General features: G+C 43.1%; 1 protein-coding gene across 7 annotated transcripts in view; it reads left to right on the top strand.

Annotated features, from left to right (window-relative positions):
* Positions 1–16,721, top strand: part of LOC141265383 (triple functional domain protein-like) — a 1,868,493-nt gene that overhangs the window by 186,663 nt on the left and 1,665,109 nt on the right. For all 7 annotated transcript variants that reach the window (XM_073678400.1, XM_073678401.1, XM_073678399.1 and 4 more), the window contains one exon: positions 6,552–7,064. In XM_073678400.1, coding sequence (XP_073534501.1) covers positions 6,552–7,064 — 513 coding nt within the window. The remainder of the gene's footprint in view (positions 1–6,551; positions 7,065–16,721) is intronic.

Below are 16,721 nucleotides of genomic sequence, written 5' to 3'. Positions count from 1 at the left end.
TGAATAAAAAGATCAAAAATTGCTATCTGCTCCAAAATGGTTCCAAAAAAATCTGCAACTCATCCCGCCAAAAATACGCCATCATACTGCTCTGTTCACCACAAAATAAAAAAGTTACAGCTCTCAGAATATTGCAACAAAAATAACTACTTTATATAAAAAAAAAAAAAAAAAAACATTTTTAGTGTGATAGCAACAAAACCTAAAAAAACCCCAATATAAATCTGGTCCCACTATAATCGCACCTACCCGAAGAATAAATCCGCCTTATAATTTATACTGTATGGTGAACCGTGAAAAAATAAAAATATGAACTATTCTGGTACTGCTGTCTATTTTTTCATTCTGCCTCCAAAAAAATCGGAATAAGGCTCGGCTCATGTTTATCCTGCGCTCTCCACTGAGCGCTTACATTGGGATTTCCATCTAAATTCACCAAAACAGCAATTCAGAGGAAAAATCCAGATGGAGCCACTCGCTTATGAAGCTGATGGAGTCCTTTTAGACTGGTCTCTGTTCCAGCGGCTTACCGTCATGTTAGGCTTTTTTTAGCGCACAAGTGTTTACTACCACAGATCTGTGTGCGCCTAAAAAGATGGAGACCACCGGAGCAGTGTCTCCTTCTGCCTCTTTGTGGTGGGTGGTTCCGTTGGGGGTTTCGTCTGAATCACATATTTGTGGGATTTACACAGAAGCCCCGTCGTAAGTGTACAGTGTAGACTGGTGATCCAGTCTTAATCTGGAAGCAATCAAAAATTATGTACCCCAAAATGTTACCAATAAAACCCCTAATTTATCCCACACATAACAGCCCCCTCTCAGGTTCGTCATCTATCACTGGGACTATAGGGGGTCTCACGTTACTGGTAAAACAAAGACTCTAGAAAAGCGACAGCTTCCGCCTCCTCAAATAAAATCCAGGGTTTTCTGCGCTCACAAATCCAAATGCCCCCTCCTTCTGAACCCCACTGTGCCTAAACCGCAGGAAGCGGCTACATGTTTGGACACCAGATCACATACATAGCCATCAGCTTTTGTTTTGGTTAAAAGTTTTTTTAAGCTGCCATCACAGCAAGGATACTCTTCTGGCCGGGCTCTACTCTACTCTAACATATTAAACATTTCTTAAAATATCTAGTACTCTCTTTAGGTATATTTTTCTTTAAGGGAATGTGTCGCATACATTTTTTAAAATGACCAATAATATCACATACAAGGGACAAATATCGTCACATCATGGCCAGACCACATATTACCACCACATAGTGACTGAATAATATCACATACAAGGAACAAATACTGACATACCATCACCAGACCACATATTGCCACCACATACTGACCGAATACTACAATACTGATCATTAATAATAATAACACAATACTAACATTGCCATAAGTGCCATTATTCATTGGAACTCTGAGGCGACAGGAAGTGACGAAGGCTTGGATGTGTTGTTTGAAGGACAGAGCAGAGTCGAGGGTTACGCCGAGGCAGCGGATTTCTGGTACAGGGGAAAGAGTGATGTCATTTATTGAGATAGATTTATCAGATGGGGAAGATATATGAGATGGAGGAAAAATTATAAGTTCAGATTTGTCCACATTGAGTTTGAGGAAGCGAGAGGAGAAGGAGGATATGTCTGATAGACACGCTGGGATTCTGGACAGCAGAGAGGTGATGTCTGGGCCAGAGAGGTAGATCTGAGTGTCATCCGCATACAGGTGGTACTGGAAACCATGGGACTTTATGAGCTGTCCCAGGCCAAGGGTATAGATTGAGAAGAGTAGGGGTCCTAGAATGGAGCCTTGAGGGACTCCAACAGAGAGAGGGCGGGATGAAGAGGTAGTGTGGGAGTGGAAGACGCTAAATGTGCGGTTGGAAAGGTATGAGGAGATCCAGGATAGGGCAAGGTCTTTGACACCAAAGGAAGAGAGACTCTGCAGTAGGAGACAGTGGTCACCTGTGTCAAAGACAGAGGACATGTCTAGAAGAAGGAATATGGAGAATTGTCTGTTAGCTTTGGCTGTAAGTAGGTCATTAGTAATTTTGGTAAGGGCAGTTTCTGTGGATTGCTAGGGACAGAAGCCAGATTATTGGTTGTCAAAGAGAGAGTTAGATGAGAGGAGAGTTCAGCGTGAACATGTGGCTCAAGGAGTTTGAAGACGAATGGGAGCAGCGATATGGGGCGATAGCTAGACAAAGTGGTTGGGTCGAGGGATGGCTTTCTGAGGATGGGCGTGATTGTGACATGTTTGAAAGCAGAGGGAAAGGTACCAGAAGTTAGTGATAGGTTGAAGAGATGGGTTAGGGATGGGATGAGTGTGGGGGTGAGGTTGGGGAGGAGATGGGATGGGGCCAAAGTGCGCAAGTGATGAGGTGTGATTTGGAGAGGAGGCGAGTAAGCTCTACTTCAGTGATGTTGGAGAGGGAGGTTATAGGGGAAGGGCAATGGTCTGAAGAACAAAGGGATTGTGGCGGTCAGACAATGAAAGCTTGCCTTATTTCGTCAATTTTGTTTTTGAAGTGTATGGCAAAGTCCTCAGCAGCCATGAGGGAGGTCGGAGGGGACAGTGGAGGGCGGAGGAGCGAGTTATGTGTTGAATAGTTGTTTGGGGTTGTAAGATAAGGAAGATATGAGAGTTGTGAAGTAGGCCTGTTTAACGTAGGTGAGGGTTGATTTGAATGCGAGTGTCGCTTGTTTGAATGCAGTGAAGTCATCTTGTGAATGTGTTTTCTTCCAATTCCGCTCTGTATCCATAGACACATGCCAAAGCTGTTTAGTGTTGATATTGTGCCAGGGTTGTGTATTGATTCTTCGCACTCTGTCATGCACAAGAGGGGCGACTGAGTCAATAGCTCATGATAGAGTGGCATTGTAGAAAGCTGTGGCGCTGTCTGTGTCGTGGAGTGAAGATGTGGATGTCAGTAGTGGAATACATTCAGAGGGTCTGTAAGTGTCTAGATGTGCAAAGTTTCTGCGGGTGTGTGATAGTTATTGGACATGGGTGACAGGTGAAGAGGGCAGAGATGAGAAAGTGAGTAGATGGTGGTCAGATAGGGGGAGGGGAGAGATTGAGAGGCTAGATAGTGAGCACAGTCTGGTATAAGGTCAAGTGTATGTCCATTTGTGTGGGTGGCTGAGGAAGACCATTGAGTGAATCCAAAGGATGAAGTGAGTGACAGGAGTTTGGAAGCTGCTGACTGGTGTGTCAGTAGGGATGTTGAAATCGCCCATGTTGATGATGGGAATGTCAGCAAGAGAGAAAGTTAAGAAGCCAGGTGGAGAATTGGTCAATAAAGGGAAAGTTTAAGTGTGAGTAAGAAAGAAACGTGAAGTACAATTAGTAAATAGTTACTGTACCTTCTGGCCACTTCTGGCATATTTTCATTCTGGGTACTTAAGGGACATACTTATGAGACAGACCATAGTCAGACATAGTCAGATAATCATAGTCATAGACAGTATATAGTGTCAGTGTACAAATAAAACACTGACTCTAGTTGAAGTCCTTCATCTTCGCTTTTCTGCTTCATCCAGCACAGACGGCCATTACGTCTTCCAGCCAGAACTCGTCTCTGCATAAAATAACACAGTTATCTAGATCCCCAACTTCTACACCACGCAGATGAATACAGACGTGCACCCACCATAAATATACAATTAGTTATTATATAACCCAACATTCCAAATATAAATTGTAATCGACCACTGTGCCCCCACTAACTGTAAAAAGCCACTTTCCCCACCTAATAAATATATGAATGAATTAGAACCTGTACTCTTTCCCCCAATTCATTACCAGTCACACTCCTGCATCCTCAACGCCCCCATTCTCCCAATACATTATATTTACATGCCCCCTCCACCCCAATTCATTTTGTCATGTCCTCTCTCTCTCCCACCCCCAGTTCATCATTATAATTTGCTCTTCCCACCCCAATTCATCATCATTTGTTGTCCCCCACCCTCAATTCATTATGATTTGCTCTCCCCACCTTCAATTCATAATTTGCTGTTCCCCGTCCCACACCCTCAAGTCATCATTATTTGAGCTCCCCCACCCTCAAATCATTATTTGCTCTCCCCACCCCCACTCCCAGTCATCATGTGCTCTCCCCACCACCCACTCTCCATTTATCATTAGCTCTCCCTACCCTAACTCCCTATTCATCATTCGCTCGCCCTACCCTCCACTCCCAATTATCATTAGCCGCTTGACTGGGCCCCTGCTCTTTACTGCTGTCCACCGGGCCCCATACAATAATAAGGGCAGTAATGCCCCGATGGTGGCCCTACACACACACTGTATGTTACTCTTCATCCTTCATACATAATTGCAAGGTGCAGAAACCAGGAGAGTATGTTTCTCTACTCTTAGGCTAGGGTCACACAACCGTTTTTCTCTCATCGGAGAAAATCTGTCCAATTTTGCTAATCAGACTCTGATCAGTGTGTGGTATGATTTTCTCAGAGGTGGAGCAAAAAAGTGCCGTCTGGTATTTTTCCACGGATCCTTAGAGTTTAATTGGTGAATGCCATCCAATTCTCGTAGCCAAATCGTGCATGATGCAATTTCTTTTTTGGACCTACTCAGTCTAAAGAAACAGAAAAAAATAAAGCTGACGTGCACAGCCTCACAGAATAACATGGGACAAGTTCTATCAATCAAAACGGATATCACTCGTCCGATTTATGTGGTTGTCTACATGAGCCTTTAGAGCAGTGTTTCCCAAACCCCATCCTCATGGCCCCCTACAGGTCATGTTTTCAGGATCTCCTTAGTATTACACAGGTGATTGAAGTATCATCAAGGCATCAGGAATTCTCTCACCTGTGCAATACTAAGGAGATCCTGAAAACGTGAGGATGGGGTTTGGGAAACACTGCTTTAGAGTGACAACACAGAGGTGGGAATTGTCACAAATGGCTACAAAAATCTTCAGTTCATTTGCAAATTTGCAGTTGTCATATGGAGCTATAAATGACTTAAATTAATTTCTTCCACTTTTCATTTTATAGTTATTGATCACTTATTTTTTCTTGAATGTTGGCATTCTCTGTATCCATTAAAAGAAAACATAAGTGTTAATTTAGTTTTGTGTTTATTTTAGAAAACTGATGTAATGCAGGTGCATCTCACAAATTAGAATATCATCAAAAAGTTAATTTATTTCAGTTCTTCAATCCAAACAGTGAAACTCATATCTTATATAGAGTCATTACACACAGAGTGATCTATTTCAAGTGTTTATTTCTGTTAATGTTGATGATTATGGCTTACAGCCAATGAAAACACAAAAGTCATTATCTCAGTAAATTAGAATACTTTATAACAAGAGTTTGAAAAATGTTTTTAAAATCCGAAATGTTGGCCTACTGAAATATGTGTTCAGTGAATGCACTCAATAATTGGTCGGGGCTCCTTTTGCACCAATTACTGCATCAATGCGGCGTGGCATGGAGGCGATTAGCCTGTGTCACTGCTGAGGTGTTATGGAAGCCCAGGTTGCTATGATGGCAGCCTTCAGCTTGTCTGCATTGTTGGGTCTGATTTCTCTCATCTTCCTCTTGACAATACCCCATAGATTCTCTATGGGGTTAAGGACAGGCGAGTTTGCTGGCCAATCAAGCACAGTGATACTGTTGTTTTTAAACCAGGTATTGGTACTTTTGGCAGTGTAGACAGGTGCCAAGTCCTGCTGGAGAATGAAATTTCCATTTCCAAAAAGCTTGTCAGCTGAGGGAAGCATGAAGTGCTCTAAAATTTCCTGGTAGTCGGCTCCGCTGACTTTGGTCTTGATAAAACACAGTGGACCTCCAGCAGCAGTTGACATGGCTGCCCAAACCATCACTGATTGTGGAAACTTCAGACTAGACCTCAAGCAGCTTGGATTGTGTGCCTCTCCAGACTCTGGAGCCTTGATTTCCAAATGAAAATTGGATCTCTGGGACCTTGTGGAGTGTGTCAATGACTGCCTTCTGGACATCTGTCAAGTCAGCAGTCTTCCCCATGATTGTGGAGCCTACTGAAACAGACTAAGGGACCTTTTTAAACGCATATTAAGCCTTTGCAGGTGTTTTTTGTTAATTATTTTAATGTACTGAGATAATGAGTTTTGTGTTTTTATTGGCTGTAAGCCATAATCATCAACATTAACAGAAATAAACACTTGAAATAGATCACTCTGTTTGTAATGACACTATATAATGAGTTTCACTTTTTATATTGAAGAACTGAAATTACTTAACTTTTTGATGATATTCTAATTTTGTGAGATGCACCTGTATGTCTGTATGTCGTATATAAAAATAGAATAAAGACATAAAAGAAAAAGAAATGTTTGACTCTGCACGCCATCTTTTGCTCTGTTTTTTGCAAGAGCCTTGACAAAGGGAGAATAGTTCTGTATGATCTTTTGGCCAGTAAGATGCCAAATAAAGTTGAACAGATCTTATTTAAAACTAAAAAACACTGCTCATTGCTTCATTGAACACAAAATTAGTGTTTATTAGGCCGATTTTAACTGTTTTCTTTTCCTTCCTTAGACCAATATGGTTTCTTTAGAAGGCCTTACCAAAGTTGTTGATCCTTCTCAGTTAACGTACGAATTTGATGGTAGCTTGGAGTATAACCATGAAGAATGGATAGAAATTCGGTTGGCATTTGAAGACTTCATTGGCAAAGCGTCTCATATGCTTTTGCGGCTTGAAGAGCTACAAGAAATGCTTGGTAATAAAGAACTGCCTCAGGATTTAGAAAGTGCTCGAAACATGATTGATTCGCATTGTCAATTAAAAAAAAGGGTTACTAAAGCCCCAATTGAAGACCTTGATATAGAAGGGCAAAAACTCATGGAAAGGATACAAAACAGTGACAGTTTTCCAAAAAAGACTTCTAGCTCTGGCAATGCTGACCTTCAAAATTTTTTACCTAAAGTATCAACAATGCTTGATAGACTACATTCCACGAGGCAACATCTACATCAAGTTTGGCACCATCGAAAGCTAAAATTAGACCAATGCTTTCAACTTAGACTATTTGAACAAGATACTGATAAGGTATGTGATTTATGAATAATATCCAAGGAATGTAATGATTTTTTTTATCTTGTTCCATGTGTTCTTAAATTGGCTTTGCATATTTATTTTAGATCAGTTGTTCAGCAATCTAGTAGTATATGTGTACAGCACTACATCTGTAGCCAAAGAAAATGAGCACTGGGCGTGTTGAATTTTAGGATGCTTCATCCTTAGTTCTGCCTTAGGAAACATAGCATGTAGTGTTTTGTATTACACTTGTCAATCCTGTCTGCGGTTGGAAAAAAAAAACAAAAAAAAAAACAAGATTATAAAAGAAATCAATTTCTGATCTGTTACTTATTTTTTGATGACTGATTTTGAGGTGAAACCTGCTCATGGTTAACACTCATAATTTTTTCCAGATTTTCAAAAAATGATTTTTTTTTGTCAAGGAATCCTTAAAAAAGTGCTGCAAATAGGAAGTGAGGGGGGTTGATGACCTCAAGTTTACACTCTGTTTGCTCACATGGGGAGCAGCAGGTATCACACTATTACTTTTCTCCACATGAGCCTTTCAATATCTGTAGATTTATACAACTAAGAAACAAAAAACTCCCACTATTAACAGAAGGAAGAAAGCATGTGCAGATGCTAGCTGCTGTGACAGTATTATATACACAGTAAAGAGTGTAGCAACACACTGTATGCACCAAGATGTATGCAAACATTGGATATGTGAAAATGAAACCTTGTTACTTCTACTTAATAATAATAATAATAATAATAAAAATAATATTTTATTATTATTATAGCGCAATTCATTCCATGGCGCTTTACATGTGATATAATTATAAAATGAAGGTACTTAGTGAATAAATTGGCCAATTCTTGTGTCCCACCCATCTACGACTAGGCATATCTTTCTCAGGATGGACCCTAACCTTATCTTTCAGATACGGTTGTCTTGGAACAAAATCCTACAAATTTAAATGGGAGGAGTGCACTGCCAACTAATAAGGATCAGACACTCCCTCCAAAAGTATACTATAAAAAATGACCAATACCTCTTAACAGAATGAAATGAATGTGAACAGATGCCAGCTGCTATGACTGTATTGTATACAAACCAAAGAGTGCAGTGGCACGTTGTACACACCAAGATTTATGCACACTTTGAATATGTGAAATTTAAACTTCATTACCGCTTTATAGAATATACTTATAAAATTAAGGCACAGTACTTATCTCATAAATTGTCCAATTGTTAGATGAAATGACACGGATATCGCTCACCTCCAGATGAGGAAGCAATCAGAGCCTGGTCATCCCCTTTAAAGCACACCTGTCAGCAGGAATGTGCTCAGTAAACTACACACACTATCAGGTGGGCGACATTACACTGATCAAAATGATACATTGGTTGATGAAATACGTCCAGTGGTTCTTGTGTAATCTTTACTTTCAGTTCGGAGATAATGATATTCTCGTGCTCCTGGGCGGCCTATGGGGTAGGCTCTATCTGGTGCTCTGCTTACATATTCATCTGTATGCTCTTATGACAGGTCAATGATCGTTCACTGACCTGCCTCCTATTTTACATAATGCATCTAGTAGTGCGGGGCTAGGTAAAATAGGAGTCAGCTCAGTGAAGGCAGATGGTGGCACTGTGGACACCATCTGGCCTATGATCTGCCGATGTCAGTCTTTTTAGGCATGCATAAAAGGGTCGTCGGTCACAGTTTTGTGCACTTCTGAAAAGGACACCACTTAACAGAGGCCAGACGGAGTCCAGAGTAACGCTGCTTCCTCATAGTGAATGGATCCTTCAAGGATTTCCTCTGAATCACGTCACTCCGAAATTTTGATGGAAACCCTGATATAACTGCGCAGCGAAGAGCGCCAGATAAATGTGATCCCAAACTTTATATAAAATGTTCCCAAATAAAAGCTTCAACTCCATTCACAATTCCTCACTCAGGTCCATCATCTGTTAATGGAAATATAGGGGCTTCCACGTTACTGGTAGCACAAAAGCTCTGGAAAATAAATCCAGTGAATTCTTCTCGCCAAAATCCAAATGCACCCCTCCCTTCTGAGCTCCACAGTGTGCTTAAACCACTTTTAGAGTCCAAATGTTTGGCGTTTGTGTAGCGATGAGAGCCCACCTAATTTATGCGTGCTTGTCTCCAGAAGTATGAGCTGGCCATAACCTACTGGTCACTACAACGTACTGATCACTATAACTGCAGTTTGCAGTTTTCACTCAGCAACATCCACTGCTGCTTGTTTCTGGAAAACACCCATGGAGTAATAATAGTCACTACACCAGTAGATAAATTCACAAAGGGGTATAATTTTCAAAATAGGGTCACGTGAGGGGGATTCTGCTCTTCTAGCATGTAGGGGCTCTGTATATGGAGTCTGCAAACTATTCTAGGAAAATCTGTGCTGCAGGAGGTCAAAAGAGCTCCGTCCCTCCCGAGTCTCGCTGTATAGTTAAGCAGTACAGCACAGCCAGATATGGGGTATTTCTACATTAAGTAGAAATTGTGGGACACATTTTGGTGCCATTTTTACCACTGCATCACAGTCCTGGGACCCCGAGTGCTGACATCGCTGGAACAGTGCCAACATAGGAGGTGAGTATAGTTTTTTTTTTTATTTTATCAGGGCCAAACATTTAGTTAAAGGAGGAGTTATCCTATTAGTGGACAACCTGTTTAAGACAAAGGTAGAATTGCTGATGCTCTATACCTAACAATATCAACAATGTTTTAGTTTGCAGCAAAACATTTAAAGGGAATCTGTTACCCCCCTGGGACCTATCAGACCTCCAATATGGGCAATACAGGTGATAGAAATATGAATCTATACTTACCTGTATGGCCCATATTAGAGGTTTACTTGCTTTGTAATAGCTTTTTATTAAATTAGTTTTGGTGGGAGCTGCCGCAGTCCAGGATACCAGAGCTACCCTGTGATGCTTTGAGGCAGGGGTAAGAGGAGGCCCAGGCACTCGTGCAGAGCACTGGGATCGCACTCACCAGACCGAAGCCTGAGCCAGCGGTCCCTCTGGCAGCACTCGGAGCACACTAAGGCTTCACAGAAAGGAATCCACAGGTGCGGTGGGGGAGGCAAGGCAGACAGCAGAGCGTGAACTCTCCGTGCAGTAGCTGCAGCCAGAGGACATTCCCCGCTGCGAGAGCCTCCAGCATCCTGAGGAGAAAAGGAGTGGGGAAGGAGGAGAAACAATTCCATATCACAAGGGCTCAAACGGAGGTCGCTTTGCAGCCCACAACAGTGGCCCCCAGCATCAAAATTGAACACCCCCCTCTGACATCCGGTAAAAACTGCTCAAAACAAAATAGACCTTCATATGGAGATAATAAAGAAGATCTCTTCTCATTACATTTAAATATACTGCATGGGACCCACTCTCTTCAGCTATAACAGTCTTCCATAATAATCGAAATCCAAATATCCTACTCCTTGAGACATTAACCCTTCATTACTAAATCAATACCGCCATTTTTGGACTTCCTTGCTGTTTTTATGTGAGTCTAAGGCTATGTTCCCACGATGCAGAAATGCTCCGGATTTTTCCTGAGCGTTTCTGCATCTCCCTGGCAGAAAAAAAACGCATGCGGATTGTACATGCGTTTTCCTGCCAGGGACAAGCGGATGTGAAGCGTTCTTCACATGCATTTCCACATGCGGGTTGTCAAGCGCTTTCCAAGCGATTTTAGCATCACTTGGAAAGTGCTTGTGACAACTAGGTCACACTATATAAATCCATGCAAACGGCATGGATTTATATAGTGTAACCGAAAGAATGTTAAAATTTAAATATATACTTACCTTCTGATGGCCCCCGGTGTCTTTACTCAATGCGTCTCGGCTTGCCGGCAGCTGAAGGACCTGCCGACGTCAGCGGTCGTGTGACCCGTCACATGACTAAATGACGTCATGGCAGGTCCTTGAGTCCACCGCTATCTTCCGGCAAGCCAAGACTAGCACACCGGGGGCCATCAGAAGATAAGTATAATATTTATTTTTTATTTTATTCTTTTTTTTACAGTTTCTATGGTACCTGGGTCCGGAGGAGAGTCTCCTCTTCTCCAGACCTGGGTAGCATCCACACATTGAAACGCATGGAATGTGCATGTACAGATCCAGTGATGCTTATTCCATGCGTTCCAATGCAAGTCAATGGCGGAGAAAACGCAGCCACACAATGGAAGTTAGTGCTGCGTTTTTTTCCGCAATGATAATCCGCAGCGGAAATTTCCGCTGCATGTGCACAGCGTGGCCCCCGGTGTCTTTGTCCTGGCTTGCCGGCAGATTGCGGTGGACTTTCAGTGTAACGCGAGCTGCCGGCAAGTCGAAGACGCATCGAATAAAGACACCGGGGGCCATCAGAAGGTAAGTATATATTTATTTTTTATTTTTTAACATTCTTTTGGTCAAACTATATATAAATCCATGCCGTTTGCATGGATTTATATAGTGTGACCAAGTTGTCAAGCACTTTCCAAGTGATGCTAAAATCGCTTGGAAAGCGCTTGTCAACCCGCATGTGGAAATGCATGTGAAGAGCGCTTCACATCCGCATGTCCCTGGCAGGAAAAACGCATGTACAATCCGCATGCTTTTTTTCTGCCAGGGAGATGCAGAAACGCTCAGGAAAAAATCCTGAGCATTTCTGCATCGTGGGCACATAGCCAAAAAAGAACTTCACAATCTAAAAGCTTAATTCACCTCTCAAATTGAGGATGTGGAGAAATCCAAGGAAGATATTCTCCAAGAAATACAAGCGCACAGAGAGCTCATAACTAGATATATCATCCGGACTAGAAGACTTGGAAAGCCATAATAGACGGAATAATATCCGTATACGTGGTTTGCCGGAATCTATCAGCATGTCAGAGCTCGATTCCACAGTCCAAAAATTTTTCTGGATATATTAGATGATAATGAAGCTAATTCAATAGAGTTTGATCATATTCATAGGTCATTTCGCCCTAAAACATCATCAGAAACCCGCCCTAGAGATGTCCTTTGCAGAGTGCACTATTATAAAGTCAAAGAAGCCATTATGACAGCCTCAAGGCAAAAAGGGAATATAAATTACGTGGGTCATCAAATTTTACTGCTCACAGACCTATTGTTATGATCTGCTACAAGAACTAAGGAAAGAAAGGAAAACTGTCCCTACAGTAGGACTAAGCTGGATCCCTACAATGCAGCGGGCAACCTGTTCCTTGTGAACAGACCCGCCTTCGTCCTCGGCTAGTCTGAACGCAGACCTATAGATATAAGGAAGGGGTCCCTAAAGGTACTAAGGACTGGGACAAAATTGGACACCTCCTAGCAGAAGTTGTAGCGCAGCAAAAAAAACCAAACAGACAAAAAGTACTTAGAGGTCCAAGGACCAAGCAAACTATAGAGATAGGTACAAAGCACCTGGCTAGATTAAGAGTCAAAGTAACACTTAAGTCCAGCCCAAAACAAAACAAAAAAAAAACCTCTAAGGAAAGAAATCCGGAGATCAGCATGGTGTCTGTTCAGGAATTGGCTCAACGTCTGCAGGGATTGTCTCTTGAGGTGGCCGAACTCCAGCAACACGTGAGTAGCTGTCCTGGAGCGCATTTTGTGGAACCGAAGGTAGGACTGCCTGATTTTTTTTTTATGGTAAACCACAAGATTTTTCTTCCTTCAAAAATGCTTGTTTATTATATTTTCATTTGAGACCCAGGTCCTCTGGCAATGAATCACAGCGCATTGGGTTTATCATGTCACTTTTGCGCAAGGAACCACAGGGATGGACCTTTTCTCTCCAACCTAATGATCCGTGTTTTAGATCAGTGGAAGATTTTTTTTCTGCTATGGGGTTATTGTATGACGATCCTGATCGAGTCTCATCTGCTGAGACAGAACTGAGACGTTTGAAGCAGGGGTCAGGTGATGTTGAAAATTATTGTACACACTTCAGAAGGTAGTCTCCTGAAGTGGAATGGAATGATTCGGCGTTAAAATGTTTGTTTCTTGCTGGTTTAAGTGAAAGGGTTAAGGATCTGCTGATTGCTTTCCCTGCACCTGGAACCTTGCAAGAAGCCATGCAATTAGCTATACGTGTGGACAGGAGACTGCATGCCAGGGTTAATGAGGAGAAAACTCCTGCTATGGCAGCTTCTAGTCATCAGAGGGTCTACTCGGACGACGGAGAACCGATGGAGATTGGAGCGATGTCACTCCGCTCTCAGGAAAAAGACCGTAGGTTTTCCAAGGGATTGTGTTTTTATTGTGGTAAATCTGACCATTTTATTAAGAACAGTGAACTTCGGTTAAACAAAGGAAAAAAAAAAAAAAAAAGGTCAGTTACGCCCTTATTGCTTGTTTGAATTCTAAGGGAGTATTTCTTTCAGGGAGTACCTCATTGCAGGAGGAGTTGATTGAATTTCAGGTATTTGTGGATTGTGGTTCTCTAAAATTGATCTCCGGGGGGCATACAATTTGTTGCGAATGAAGGAGGGTGATGAATGGAAAACTGCTTTTAACACTCCGGTGGGTCATTTTGAGAATCTGGCTATGCCTTTTGGTCTTACCAATGCACCAGTGTTTTTTCAGAACCTTATTAATGACCTTTGATTGGTAAGAATGTGGTTGTGTATTTGGATGACATTTTGATTTATTCGCCAGATCTGGAGTCTCATTGGCAGAGCGTACGTGAGGTATTGCAGTTAAGTGACAATTCACTTTTTGCTAAGCTGGAGAATTCCGAGTTCACTGTGCAGAGAATTAGTTTTTTGGGCTACATTATCTCCAGTGAGGGCTTTGAGATGGACCCGGTGAAGGTTCAGGCTGTGCACGAATGGCCTAGGCCTATTGGTTTGAAATTGATGCAGAGATTTTTGGTTTTCTCCAATTATTACAGAAAATTCATTAAGAATTTTTCTATAATTGTTAAGCCGCTGACCGATCTCACCAGGAAATTTGCGAATACGGTCCAGTGGACTACTGAGGCCATTGAAGCTTTTGTGTATCTCAAGGAGAGGTTCAGTTCTGCCCCCATCGTTATGCAGCCTGATGAGACCAAGCCTTTTTTGGGCGAGGTTGATGCTTCTTCGGTGGGGATCGGTGCGGTTCATCCCTGTGCCTTTTTTTAAAAAAAATTTTCTGAGACCGAACTTAATTACGATGTTGGTAATCGGGAATGGCTGGACTTACTGTTATGATCTGCTACAAGAACTAAGGAAAGAAAGGAAAACTGTCCCTACAATAGGACTAAGCTGGATCCCTACGATGCAGCGGGCAACCTGTTCCTTGTGAACAGACCCGCCTTCGTCCTTGGCTAGTCTGAACGCAGACCTATAGATATAAGGAAGGGGTCCCTAAACGTACTAAGGACTGGGACAAAATTGGACACCTCCTAGCAGAAGTTGTAGTGGAGCAAAAAGACAAACAGACAAAAATATTTAGAGGTCCAAGGACCAAGCAAACTATAGAGATAGGTACAAAGCACCTGGCTAGATTAAGAGTCAAAGTAACACTGAAGTCCAGCAAAGCCAGAAGAGCGGAGCTGGAATAAATAGGCAGCAGGTCACGTGACCACCAAATAGAAAAAAACTAACAGGAAACCACTACTATCAGGCCTAAAAGAAAGGGATATCCCCTACAGGTGGGGCTACCCCTTTAAACTGACAGCCTTCAAGGGAGGGAAAATGGCTACCTTGGAGACTTGGCCAATTTTCTTGGAACTTTTGACCTTCCAATGATAGACCTTCCTGAATGACCGGAGATCCCAATACTCCCAGTCGCACCTCTAAGATGGCTAAAAGTCCAACAAGCCAAAAAACAGGACAATCACGGAGCATGATCTAATGTGACGTGAAGAGGCCTATCTCACTCCATTTCCTTGACTTTCTACTTTTCTCTTGTTCCCATTTTCTCTCTGGCATACTTCCACCACAAGACAGGGACCATACAGAGCGCGGTGAACTCGCCTGGACTTTTGTGATTGCCTATATGTTACTATGTGAATTTTGTTGAGTTTCAGTTACATTTCAGTTTATTGTATACTTATGGTGTGGAGGCGATATTTCCCACGATGGGACCTTGCTGGGATTTTCCACTCGTTCCCATTTAAAGGTCATGTTAGAAGACCAACTCTTGTCAGTGGCTATGGACAACAAGACTTACTGTTTAGTTATCATTATATATATTTTTTCTTAGTCACTTGTTCACATAGAGACCTGTCTCGATTGTAATTTTATCTTTAGCTATAGCCTCAAGTTTGAACGCGATGGGTTAAGTTAACAATAGTTACACTATGTTCCTGAGACTTACATGGTGGAGGGAAGCATGGCTAGAACGTTGATCCATCCTCGGCATCCTTCCACTCTTTTTGGTGCGCAGGTAGCCTACTACCTATACTTGCAATAACGGTGTTCAGCTGCCTCCATCTTCACTAACCCTAATCTCCCATTCTTTTTCATTCTCATCTTCCTTTTCCTCTCAAATACCAATATTCTCTCCAGTCTAATTTTACCTTATTTTCCCTGATCCCTCCTCCGGAATGGTGTCCAGGTTCTCGGGTCTCAAAAAAGTTCAAAGATTATTGATAGAATAAAAATTTGCTCCTTTGTAAAGGGGATAAGTATACTAGAAAAGAGAAGACAAGTATTATACTCAAACCACAAACAACGGATCTCAATCTTAATGCTTCAAGAGACACACTTAAAAACTGGTGCGATACCGCAATGCATATCAAAATATTATCCTGGGTGGTTTTTAGTACCAACCTGAACTCCAAGTCTAAAATGTTTCGATAGCCTTCTGCCTGGCTGAGACACCGTTCCCCTCACCGCTTCGGTCCCGGTCCAGCGTTTTCTTGCTCCCCTTCTGCTGCTGTGATGCGCTCAGCGCGCAGCTTCCCGAGCACTGTGCTTAGGGTGCGCGTGCTCCCTCCCTCTTAAAGGGGCCGCACCCGCCGTCCTAAAGAGTCCCCAGCCAGTGGCCGGAGGACTTCCTCTTTATAAGGAACCTCCTCCAAAATGGAGGTGCCTGTGCAAGGTTGTTGCTTTGTGTGCTAACACTTTCCTCATCCCTCAGGTTCCGCTGCCTGTCAGTCTTGCTCACAAGTCTAACAGTCCAGCCCGCCAGTCTGTCTAACAGCCGTGCCTGCCTACCTGGAGCACCTGCCAGTTACCTGCCGTGCACGCCAGCCTGCCTACCTGGAGCACCTGCCAGTTACCTGCCGTGCCGTCCTGTCTGCCTACCTGGAGCACCTGCCAGTTACCTGCCGTGCCCGCCAGCCTGCCTACCTGGAGCACCTGCCAGTTACCTGCCGTGCCCTCCTGTCTGCCTACCTGGAGCACCTGCCAGTTACCTGCCGTGCCCGCCAGCCTGCCTACCTGGAACAGCTGCCAGTTACCAGCCGTGCCCGCCAGTCTGCCTAGCTGGAGCATCTGCCAGTTACCTGCCGTGCCTGGCAGCCTGCCTACCTGGAGCACCTGCCAGTTACCTGCCATGCCTGCCAGCCTGTCTACCTGGAGCACCTGCCAGTTACCTGCCGTGCCCGCCATCCTGCTTTTCTGGAGCACCTGCCAGATACCTGCCGTGCCCGCCATCCTGCCTACCTGGAGCACCTGCCAGTTACCTGCCGTGCCAGCCTGCCTACCTGGAGCACCTGCCAGT

This window comes from Phyllobates terribilis, unplaced genomic scaffold (genome assembly GCF_046119375.1).
Source record: "Phyllobates terribilis strain yellow unplaced genomic scaffold, ASM4611937v1 Scaffold_4__5_contigs__length_816908805, whole genome shotgun sequence".
NCBI classification, from domain to species: Eukaryota; Metazoa; Chordata; class Amphibia; order Anura; family Dendrobatidae; genus Phyllobates; species Phyllobates terribilis.
This window is presented reverse-complemented; position numbering and strand designations above follow the sequence as displayed.